General features: G+C 38.7%; 2 protein-coding genes across 2 annotated transcripts in view; one reads left to right on the top strand and one right to left on the bottom strand.

Moving 5' to 3' along the window:
• The window catches only part of LOC123855534 (major allergen I polypeptide chain 1-like), a 38373-nt gene that overhangs the window by 12179 nt on the left and 13566 nt on the right, over positions 1-12628 (top strand). The window lies entirely within an intron of this gene.
• Positions 4118-5085, bottom strand: LOC123856037 (selenide, water dikinase 1-like; the record flags this gene model as incomplete). The annotated part of the gene is made up of 1 exon (XM_045892138.3): positions 4118-5085. A coding segment is annotated over exon 1 (756 nt), but the record flags the coding sequence as incomplete, so codon positions are not given.

Genomic DNA, 12628 nt, shown 5'->3' with positions numbered 1-12628 from the left:
TCTGCCTTCAGCTCAGGTCATGATCCCAGGGTCCTGGGATCGAGCCCTGCATCGGGCTCCCTGCTCTGCAGGAAGCCTGCTGCTCCCTCTCCCACTCCCCCTGCTTGTGTTCCCTCTCTCGCTGTGTCTCTCTCTCTCTGTCAAATAAATAAATAAAATCTTTGAAAAAAAAAGAAAAGGAATTTTAAAAGCAGCTAAGGAAAGGAGATAGTTACATAAAGGGGAAAGCCCATAAGGCTATCGCGGATTTTTCAGCAGAATTTTTGCAGGCCAGAAGAAAGTGGCATGATATATTCAAAGTGCTGAAAGGAAAATCTGTAGCCAAGAATACTCTCCAGAAATGCTACGATTCAGAATAGGAGAGAGTTTCCCAGACAAACAACAAAAGTTAAAGGAGGTCATCACCACTAAAGGGATGTTACAAGAAATGTTAAAGGGAATTCTTGAATGTAAAGAAAAGGCCATAATCAGAAGTAAGAAAATTATGAAAGGAAAAAATTTCACAGGTAAAGAAAAGCAAAATAAGAGTAGAAGATTAGGGACACCTGGGTGGCTCAGTCAGTTGAGTGTCCACCTCTTGATTTCAGCTCAGGTCATGATCTCAGGGTTGTGAGATAGGACCCAGTGTTGGGCTCCATACTCAGATTCTGCTTGAGAATCTTTCTCCCTCTTCCTCTGTCCTTCCCCCCACCAGCATACTCTAAATAGATAAATTTTTTTAAAGAGTAGAAGATTAATCACTTATAAAACGAGTATGTAGGTTAAAGCACAAAAGCAGTAAAATCAATTATCTCTATAAAAATAAGTCAAGAGGGGTGCCTGGGTGACTCAGTTGGTTAACTGTCTGCCTTCAGCTCAGGTCATGATCCCGGAGTCCTGGGATCAAGCCCCAAATTGGTCTCCCTGCTCAGTGGGGAGCCTGCTTCTCCCTCTCCCTCAGTCGCTCCCCCTGCTTGTTCTCTCTCTTTCTCACCCCCACCACATAAATAAATAAATAAATACATAAGTAAATAAATAAATAAATAAATAAAATCAGTCGAGAAATTCATGAAATAAAAGGATGTAAATTATGCATTCATATACATAAAACATTGGGGAGAGTAAATTTAGTGTTTTTAGAATGGGTTCAATCTTAAGTGACCATCAACTTAATATAGACTGTTATATGCATAAGATATTATATACAAACCTAATTATATATAAACCTAATGGTAACCACAAATCAAAAACCTGTAATAGATATGCAGAAAAATTAGGAGAAAGAATTCCAAACATATCCCTAAAGAAAGTCATAAAAACACAAGGGAAGAGAGCAAGAGAAGAAAGAAACAGAGAAGAACTACAAATACAATCTTAAAACAAGTAACAAAGTGGTAAGAAGCACATACTTATCAATAATAAATTCAAATGTCAATGGACTAAATGCTCCAATCAAAATATATAATGTGACTGAATGGATGAAGAAGCAAGACACATCTATATGCTGCCTATAAGAAACTCAATTCAGACCTAAAGACCCAAGCAGGTTGAAAGTGAAGGGATGGAGAAGCATTTATCACACTATTAAAAGTGAAAAGGAAACTGAAGTAGCAATACTTAGGTCAGATACAATAGACTTTAAAACAAAGACTGTGACAAGAGACAAAGAAGGACACTACATAATGATAAAGGGAACAATCCAACAAGAGACTATAACAATTGTAAATATTTATACACCCAACATGGGAGCACCTAAATACATAAACCAAATATTAACAGGCATAAAGGAAGAAATTGACAGTAATACAATAATAGTAGAGGACTTTAACACCCACCTACATCAACAGATAGATCACGCAGACAGAGAAACAAGGAAACAGTGGCTTTGAATGACACACTGGGCCAGATGGATCTAACATATATTCATAATATTCCATCCAAAAACAGAATACACCTGCTGAGGGCAGCTAACCTAGACACGAGCTTTTTGCTGCGCTTTACTCTAAACTCCAAGCTCCTGCACCTTGGTGTGACTGTCCTTCTGGGACAAACCTCCACCAGCCCCAGGGTGGCAAGTCACCCCCCTACCCTGCAGTGGATGAGTGAGGGTCTGTACCATGCCACATCCCTAAAGATTGGAGTTTTGTAACACAGTGGGTCTGCCTAGGATAAAACACAAGTGCACTGCATTGCCAGGCAGCAGATAGCTGGCACACAGACAAGGTGAAGGCAGGGATCTGAGGGATGCCTGGGACACATGGGGGGAGATTATTCCCTCTTCTGTGAGTGCTTCCAGGACAGCAGGGGGTGGGAACTCCCCTCTCCAGGGACAAGGGATAGAGCTGCCACAAGGGATAGAGCTGGCACCATTTCCCCCCCTACCCATCAGCATGGACTGACTTCAATAAGCAGCACAGCGCCAACAGTGGATGCCTGAGCTGCTTACATCAAGCCCCACCCCACTGCACTTTGCAGGTGCTTCTTACTAGGGTAAGTGTGCCTAAGAACCAGAGCAGTGGGCCCTTCCCCCAGAAGGCCAGCACAAACCCCCTGAAAGCACCAAGTCTACAGATCATAGAGCGCTGCAAAGCTTCAGTTCTAGTGGAAATAGCATCAGGCCTCTTTTAACAAGCAGACCAGAGCACACCTAGTTAAAACTCACCACACTCTGAACAACATCCAAACACTCTCACTGCAGTCTAGGAGAAACTCTTCAGAAGACTGACCTGAGGGAAAGAGCAGCCAAAACACAGCAGCAGGTGCACAGAGCACACACCAGAAACACTTCTTGAAGCTCCAGGCCCTTGACAGCATATGACTTCCTAATAAAGCCATTACTCTCAGGAACAGGAACATAACAGGCTTTTCTAACACAGAGAAGAAGACAAAGACCTAGACAAAATGCCAAGATGGAGGAATTCATCCCAAAAGAAAGAACAAGAAAAGGTCATGGCCAGGGATCTAATCGAAATGGATATAATTCATATGCCTGATCCAGAATTTAAAACAACAATCATAAGGATGCTAGCTGGGTTTGAGAATAGCATGGAAGACAGTAGAGAATCCCTTAACACAGAGATAAAAGACCTAAAATCTAGTCAGGCTGAAATAAATTCTGTAACCAACATGAAAAACTGACCGGATGTAATGACAAGATTGGAAGAAGCAGAGGAATGAAAAAGTGATATAGAATATAAAATTATGGAAAATAATGAAGCTGAAAAGAAGAGGGAAAGAAAAATATTGGATCACAAATGTAGACTTAGGGAACTCAGTGACTCCATAAAGCATAATAACATTTGTATCATAGGTGTCCCAGAAGAAAAGAGGGAAAGGGGGTCTGAAGATTTATTTGAGGAAATTATAGTTGAAAACTTCCCTAATCTGGGGAGGGGAGCAGACATTCAAAACCAGGAGGCACAGAGAATTCCCACCAAAATCAACAAAAGCAGGCCAACACAAGACATATCAGTCAAATTTGCAAAACATGGAGATTAAGAAAAAAAATCCCATAGGCAGCAAGGGAAAAGAAATCCCTAACTTATAAGGGAAGACAAAAAGTTAGCAGCAGGTCTATCCACAAAAACATGGCAGGCCAGAAGGAGTGGCATGATATATTCAATATGCTGAATGGGAAAAATATGCAGCCAAGAATATCCAGCAAGTCTGTCATTCAGAATTGAAGGAGAGATAAAGAATTACCCAAATGAAAACTAAAGGAGTTTGTGACCACTAAACCAGCCCTGCAAGAAATACTAAAGGGTACTCTTCAAATAGTAAAGAAAGACCAAAAGTGACAAACACTAGAAAGGAACAGAGAAAGTCTCCAGAAACAAAGACTTAACAAGTAATAAAATGGCACTAAATTCATGCCTATCAATAATCACTCAAAATGTAAATGGACTAAATGCTCCAATCAAAATACACAGGGTGTCAGAATGGATTAAAAAACAAGAGACATCTATATGCTGCCTACAACAGACTCATTTGAGACCTTAAGACACCTGCAGATAAAGTGAGGGGATAGAGAACCATTTATCATGTCAATGGACGTCAAAAGAAAACTGGAGTAGCCATATTTATATCAGACAAATTAGGTTTTATTTTTTTAAGATTTTATTTATTTATGTGACACAGAGAGAGAGAGAGCACAAGCAGGGGGAGCAGCCAAGAGAGAGGGAGAAGCAGGCTCCCCACCAAGCAGGGAGCCTGACATGGGGCTTGATCCCAGGACCCTGGGATCACGACCTGAGCTGAAGGCCAGGTTCTGCGCATGACCCAAAATTCCAAAGCTCGTGATGTCGGTAGCGGTGTGAGCACTGAACATGTGCATGAGCCCCGAAGCTGTTCTGTTGAGCTTCGCCATGTTCATCATTGCTTCCTGGTACGCCAACTTGACATCTTCTTGGGTGACCACTAGTTTGATCTTATTCCATTTTTCAGGAATGTCCAGCCACTGGTGCACGGTCACAGCCATCTGCATCCCCAGGGTCTTCATCAGCACAAGCATGTCCCCTGGCACCACGTTATCCAGCATGAGAAATTCACTGGGCTGGCAGAGAGTTGTGGCCACTCCTCCCAGAACAATCCAGGGGTTTAACACCATCTGGCCACTGGTCACAGATGTTCCTGCCTCCTTCGCTGCATCTCTAAAACCCTGTATAATTAGGGGCATAACTTTATCCCTTTCCCTGTAGGTCATTTTATTACTGATTCCAAAGAGCATCAGCATATTGTCACATTCCATGACCCCCATGGTGTAGAGGTCACTGAGAACATTGGCACATGCTATCCTGCCCATCACATAAGGGTCACCGATGATAGGATAGATGTAATCCATGGTTTGAACCAAACAGAGACTGCCATGCCTCAAAGGAATGACACAAGTATCCATTCCAATGCCAAGCTAGAACTGATAGACAAATTCAGTAAAGTAGCCAGACACAAAATAAATGTACAGGAATCTGTTGCATCCCTATACACCAATAATGAAGCAGCAGAAAGAGAAATCAAAGAATAAATCCCATTTACAATTGTGCCAAAAACCATAAGATACCTAGGAATAAACCTAACCAAAGAGGTAAAAGATCCGCACTCTGAAAACTATAAAACACCTATGAAAGAATTTGAAGATGACACAAAGAAATGGAAAAACATTCCATGTTCATGGATTGAAAGAACAAATATTGTTAAAATGTTTATACTAGCTAAAGAAATCTACCCATTTAATGCAATCCCTATCAAAATACTACCAGCATTTTTCACAGAGCTAGAACAAACAATCCTAAAATTTTTATGAAACCACAAAAGACCACAAATAGCCAAAGCAACCTTGAAAAAGAAAAGCAAAGTTGGAGGTATCACAATTCTGGACTTCAAGTTATATTACAAAGCTGTAGTCATCAGGACAGTATGGTACTGACACAAAAACAGACACATAGATCAATGGAACAGAATAGAGAGCCCAGAAATGGACCCTCAACTCTATGGTCAACTAATCTTCGACAAAGGAAAGAATATCCAGTGGAAAAGACAGTCTCAGGGCGCCTGGGTGGCTCAGTCATTAAGTGTCTGCCTTTGGCTCAGGTCATGATCCCAGGGTCCTGGGATCAAGTTCCACATCAGGTTCTCTGCTCAGCAGGAAGTCTGCTTCTCCCTCTCCCACTCCTCCTTGCTTGTGTTCCCTCTCTCACAGTCTCTCTCTCTGTCAAATAAATAAAACCTTAAAAAAAAATTAAAACAAAAACAAAAACACAATGAGCTACCACCTCCCACCAGTCAGAATGGCTAAAATTAACAAGTCAGGAAACGACAGATGTCGGCAGGGATGCAGAGAAAGGGGAACCCTCCTACACTGTTGGTAGGAATGCAAGCTGGTGCAGCCACTCTGGAAAACAGTATGGAGGTTTCTCAAAAAGATTAAAATAGAGCTACCCTACGACCCGGCAATTGCACTACTGGGTATTTACCCCAAAGATACAAATGCAGTGATTTGAAGGGGCACCTGCACCCCAATGTTTACAACAGCAATGTCCACAATAGCCAAATATGGAAAGAGCCCAGATGTCCATCAACAGATGAATGGATTAAGAAGATGTGGTATATATACACAATCAAATATTATACAGCCATCAAAAAAATGAAATATTGCCATTTGCCACAATGTGGTTGGAATTAGAGGGTATTTTGCTAAGCGAAGTAAGTCAATCAGAGATAGACACTTGTAAGATCTCACTCATATGTGGAATTTAAGAAACAAAACAGGATCATAGGGGAAGAGAGGAAAAAATAAAACAAGATGAAATCACAGAGGGAGACAAACCGTAAGAGACTCTTAATCATAGGAAACAAACTGAGGGTTGCTGGAGGGGAAAGGGTGGAGGGATGGGGTAACTGGGTGGTAGATATTAAGGAAGGCACGTGATGTAATGAGCACTGGGTATTATAATATAAAATATAAGACTGATGAATCACTGACCTCTCCCTCTGAAATCAATAATACATTATATGTTAATTAATTGAATTTATATTTTAAAAAATGAAAAAATAAAAGTAATAAAAATTAAAAAGGCAAACACTTTGAAAAAAAAAGAATTCAGTAAAATTGCAGGATACAAAGTGAATACAGAGAAAGCAAATGTGTTTCTATACACTTACAACAAAACAACCAAAAAATAAATAAATAAAACAGTCCCATTTATAACAACATCAAAAACAATGAAAACCTTAGAAATAAATTTAACCAAGGAGGTGAAAGATCTCTATGCCGAAAACTTTAAGATTTTGATCAAAGAAACTGAAGAAGACGTGAACAAATGGAAAGATAGCCCATGTCCATAGATTGGAAGAATTAATACTATTAAAATATCCGTATTACCCAAAGCCATCTATAGATTCAATGCAATCCCTACCAAAATTCCACTAGCTTTTTCACAGAATTAGAAAAAATAATTCTAAAATGTGAAGCCACAAGAGACCCAAAAGTCATAGCAATCCTGAGAATGAAGAATAAAGGCAGGGGCATCATGCTTTTTTATCTCAAACTATGCTAAAAACTACAGTAATCAAAATAGTATGGCACTGGCATAAAAACAGACACATAGACAACAGGACAAAATTGAAAGCCCAAAAATAAATCCTCATATATATGATCAACTTATATTTGACAAGGGAGCCAAGAATATACAATGGGGAAAAGATAGTCTCTTCAATAAATGGTGCTAAAAAAACTGGATATCCACAATGCAAAAGAATGAAATTGGACTCCTATCTTACACCATTCACAAAAACTAACTTGACATGAATTGCTGAATTATTATATTGTACACCAGAAACTAATATAACACTGTGTATTAATTATACTTGAATTAAAAATGAATTAATGTGACATAGATTAACAACTAAATGTAAGACCTGAAAACTTGAAACTCCTAGAAGAAAACAAGGAAAAGCTTCCTTACATTGGTCTTTTCAGCAGTTGCCTGCCTATGACACTGAAAGAAGAAACAAAAGCAAAAATCTATAAGTGGGGGGCACCTGAGTGGTTCAGTCAGTTAAGTGTCTGCCTTCGGCTCAGGTCATGATCCCAGGGTCCTGGGATCAAGTCCTCCATCGGGCTCCCTGTTCAGTGGGGAGCCTGCTTCTCCCTCTCCTCCCTGCTCGTGCTCTCTGTCTCTCTCTCTCAAATAAATAAATAAAATATTTTTTTAAAAAATCAATAAGTGGGACTACATCAAACTAAAAAGCTTCTGCATGGGGGTGCCTGGGTGTCTCAGTCGTTAAACATCTGCCTTTGGCTCAGGTCATGATCCCAGGGTCCTGGGATTGAGCCCCGCATCAGATTCTCTGCTTGGTGGGAAGCCTGCTTCTCCCTCTCCCACTCCCTCTGCTTGTGTTCCCTCTCTCACTGTCTCTCTCTCTCTGTCAAATAAATAAATAAAATCTAAAAAAAAAAAAAAAAGATTCTGCATAGCAAAAAAATTAACAAAATGAAAAGGCAACTTGTGGAATGGAAGAAAATACTTGTAAACCATCTATCTGATAAAGGGTCAATATCCAAAATATATAAATAACTCATACAACTCAGTATTTAAGAAACCCAATTTTTTGGGCGCCTGAGTGGCTCAGTCATTGAGCGTCTGCCTTCGGCTCAGGTTATGATCCCAGGGCCCTGGAATCGAGTCCCACATCAGGCTCCCTGCTCTGCCGGAAGCCTCCTTCTCCCTCTCCCACTCCCCCTGCTTGTATTCCCTCTCTCACTGTCCCTCTAAGTAAATAAAATCTTTAAAAAAAAAAAAAAGAAAGAAACCCAATTTTTTAAAAAAGAGCAGAGAAAATGAATAGGCACTTTTCCAAGGAAGACATACAGGTGGCCAACAGGTACATGAAAAGGTGCCTGACATTGCTGATCATGTATACACACGCACGCACACACAAATTGAATATTTTTCAGACACAAGAAAGAAGAAAAACCTGTCATTTGTGACAACTTGGGTGAAACCTGAGGGCATTATGTTAAGTGAAATGTTAGACTGAGACAGATACTGTATACATTCATTTATATGTGGTATCTAAAAAAGCCAAACAGAGAAACAGAAAGTATAGTAGTGATTACCAGGTCCTGGAGGTGGAGAAAATGGGAGATATTGGTCAAAGGGTACAAATTGCAATTATAAAATTAACAATTCCTAGGGATTTAATAGCATGTTGATTATAGCTAATAATACTATATTACATACTTGAAAAATGCTATGACAATATGTCTTAATTGTTCTCACCACACAAAAGCAATGGTAATTATGTAATGGGATGGAGGTGTTAGCTAATGTCATGTTGGTGACCATTTTGCAATACATAAATGTATCAAATCAACACAATATACACCTTAAACTTACACAATGTTATATGTCAATTATATCTCAATAAATTGGGGGCAGAAAGAAGAAGGAAATCATAAAAGCTGCCAGAGGAAAATGATACATTATGTACAGGAGTACTGTCGCAAGAATGACAGCTTAATTCTCATCATAAATTATGGTGTACAAAAAAAAAAATTATGGTGTACAGAAGACCTCGCTAAAGCTCTGAAAAAAAAAACCTATCAATCTAATTTGGTCATTTGTATCTTCTCTCTTTTTATCCTGATCAATGTGGTTAGATGTTTATGGATTTTATTGAAAAGCCAGATGTTGGGTCTTATAAATTTCTCTATTATCTTACAGTTATATATTTGAGTGGCTTTTTACTCTGGTCTGTTCTTTTTTTTTCCCCTCTGCTTACTTTGAATTTTTTTTTTCTCTTCCTTTTCTAGTTTCTCAAGATAGAGTGATTGGTTTGAGATCTTTATTTTATAATATTGGCATTTAGTGCTATAAATTTGCCCCTAAGTGCTAGCAGCATCCCACAAATCTTGATGAGTGGTCTTTGATTTTTATTCAGAACAAAGTACTTTCTAATTTCTCATTTGATTTCTTTTTTCACTTGTGGATTGTTTAGTAGGAGTATATGATTAAATTTCCCAGTATTTAAACACTTATCAAATATCTTTTCATAATTGATTTCTAATTTAAATCCATTGTGGTCAGAGAATATAATTTGAATTATTTGAATGATATATTGTTGGGTAATGTGTCAATCAGGTCAAGTTGCTTGTTAGTGTTGTCCTAATCTTCTATATCCTATTGATTTTCCTGTCTGCTTGTTCTATCAATAACTGAGAGAGAAATGATGTAGTCTCTAAGTATAATTTTGGATTTGTCTACTTCTTTCATTTCTATTGTTTTTGCTTCATATAATTTGAAGCTTTGCTATTAGGTGCAAAAATGCTTAGGATTTGTATATCCTCTTGTTAAATTGACCCTTTTATCATTATGAAATAATCTTTCTTATTCCTTGTAACATTTTTTTGCTTTGATATATACTGTATCTGGTGCAAATGTAGGAACACTGGCTTTCTTTCTTTCTTTCTTTCTTTCTTTTTTTTTTGATTTTATTTATTTGTGAGAGAGAGAATGAGAGACAGAGAGCATGAGAGGGAGGAGGGTCAGAGGGAGAAGCAGACTCCCTGCTGAGCAGGGAGCCTGATGCGGGACTCGATCCCGGGACTCCGGGATCATGACCTGATCTGAAGGCAGTTGCTTAACCAACTGAGCCACCCAGGCGCCCCTGGCTTTCTTTTTATTAGTGTCATCATGTTATATCATTTTCCACCTTTTTGTTTTTAGCCTATATTTGTCTTTATATTTAAAGTGGGTTTCCTACAGGCAGTATATGTTGAAGTCTTCTTTTTTATTCACTCTAACAATCTCTGCCTCTTAAATAGAATTTATAAACCATTTATATTTAAGGTGGTTACTGATATGATTGAGTTTAAATCTATAGCTTTGCTATTTATTTCCCATTTGTCCTATCTGTTCTGAATTATTCCTTTTTCTGCCTAATTTTGAATTTTTACAATTCAATTTTTTGTCCTATATTCACTTATTTTTAAAATATTTTTAAAGTGGTTTTATTTAGGGGCACCTGGGTGGCTCAGTCAGTTAAGTGTCTGACTCTTGATTTTGGCTCTGGTCATGATCTCAGTGTCGTGAGATAGAGCCCTGTGTCAGGCTCCATGCTGAGCATGGAACCTACTTAAGATTCTCTCTCTCCCTCCCCCTTTGCCCCTCCCTCCCCACTTGTATGCATGTGCACACATTCTCTCTCTCAAAAACATAAAAATTTAAATTTAAAAATTTAAAAACATAAAGTGGTTTTATTTATAATATACATCTTTTTTTTTTAAAGATTTTATTTATTTAACAGAGAGAGACATAGCAAGAGCAGGAACACAAGCAGGGGGAGTGGGAGAGGGAGAAGCAGGCTTCCCGCAGAGTGGGAAGCCCGATGTGGAGCTCGATCCCAGGACCCTGGGATCATGACCTGAGACAAAGGCAGACACTTAACGACTGAGCCACCCAGGCGCCCTATAATATACATCTTTAACTTAACACAATCAACACTCAAGTAATATTATATCCCTTCATATATAAGATTTAAAAATACAAGAACAGTAGGCATCCATTTCTTCTCCCCTGGCATTTGTGCACTGTGTAATACATTTTATTTCTACATGTGTTTCAATCCCAATATAGATCATTATTCTATTCTTTTATTTTTTAAAAAAAAAGATTTTATTTATTTATTCATGAGAAACACAGAGAGAGAGGCAGAGGCAGAGGGAGAAGCAGACTCCCCACAAGCCCGATGTGGAACTCGATCCCAGGACTCTGGGATCATGACCCGAGCCGAAGGCAGATGCTTAACTGACTGAGCCACCCAGGCGTCCCATCTATTCTTTTATTTTAAAGAGTCCATTTTATTCCAAATAGAATTTATATATTGGCTAACTGAACATAATAAAAAAAATAATCAAAAAATTAAAAATTAAAAAATGCATATTCTGTGAACAACTGGGGAAAAAAGAATTTTAATGTAAGAAAACTATTATAAAAGTATTATACTCTCTGTGTGTATATATAATACATAACTATATATAATTATGTATATTATAAATATATATAAATATACATATCTTTGGGAAGGTCTTCTTTACTCTGAGGTTATAGAAATATTCTTCTATAATTTTCTAAGACTTTTTTATTTTATTTATTTTTAAAGATTTATTTATTTATTTATTTCAGAGAGCAAAAGAGAGAGAGCATGCGCGGGGCGGGGGGCAGCAGAGGGAGAGGGAGAAGCAGGCTCCCCTCTGAGCCGGGAGCCCGATGCGGGGCTCCATCCCAGGACCCCGAGATGCTTAACAGACTGAGCTACCCAGGTGCCCCTCTAAGACTTTTTTTTTTTAAGATTTTCTTTATTTATTTATCTGAGAGAGAGGGAGAGAGAGAGAAAGATCACAAGCAAGGGGAGGGGCAGAGGGAGAGGGAGAAGCAGATTCCCCACAAGCAGGGAGCCCAACATGGGGCTCAATTTCAGGACCCTGAGATCATGACCTGAGCCAAAGGCAGACACTTAATGGACTGAGCCACCCAGGTGCCCCTTTTCTAAGACTTTTATGGGATCTTTCTGTCTCACTCTTTAAATATGCAAGTCTTTAAGTTATCTGAAGTTAATTTTGAAGAAAGCTATAAGAGAGATATCCAACAGTTGTATTTCCCCGAATGTTCAGTCAGTTGATAAAGCACCATTTCCCTTGTGAAATAATCCTGATTTCTTCATTTATATTTGCAAGTTACCTTTATCATAAAATCCATGATTATTTAGACCTATGTCTGGCCTTCCTTTGATAGTCCATTTATCTGCCTGTGATGTGTATGTTTTATTTTTATTTTTTTAAAGATTTTATTTATTTGACAGAGAGAGAGATAGTGAGAGCAGGAACACAAGCAGGGGGAGTGGGAGAGGGAGAAGCAGGCTTCCCGCCGAGCAGGGAGCCCGATGTGGGGCTCGATCCCAGGACCCTGAGATCATGACCTTAGCCGAAGGCAGATGCTTAACGACTGAGCCACCCAGCCGCCCCTGATGTGTATGTTTTAATATTTCATAGGGCTTACTACCCCTAATTACTTTTTAAAATTTTTGTTCAGCTATTCTTATTTTTCCAAATATAAATGGCATATAAATAGCCATTTAATTATAGATTTTGAGC

Source organism: Mirounga angustirostris, unplaced genomic scaffold (assembly GCF_029215605.1).
Source record: "Mirounga angustirostris isolate CCGP_5_RB_7025 unplaced genomic scaffold, mMirAng1.0.hap1 SCAF_16, whole genome shotgun sequence".
Taxonomy (NCBI): Eukaryota; Metazoa; Chordata; class Mammalia; order Carnivora; family Phocidae; genus Mirounga; species Mirounga angustirostris.
The sequence above is the reverse complement of the archived record's forward strand: the minus strand, read 5'-3'. Positions and strand labels throughout refer to the sequence as shown.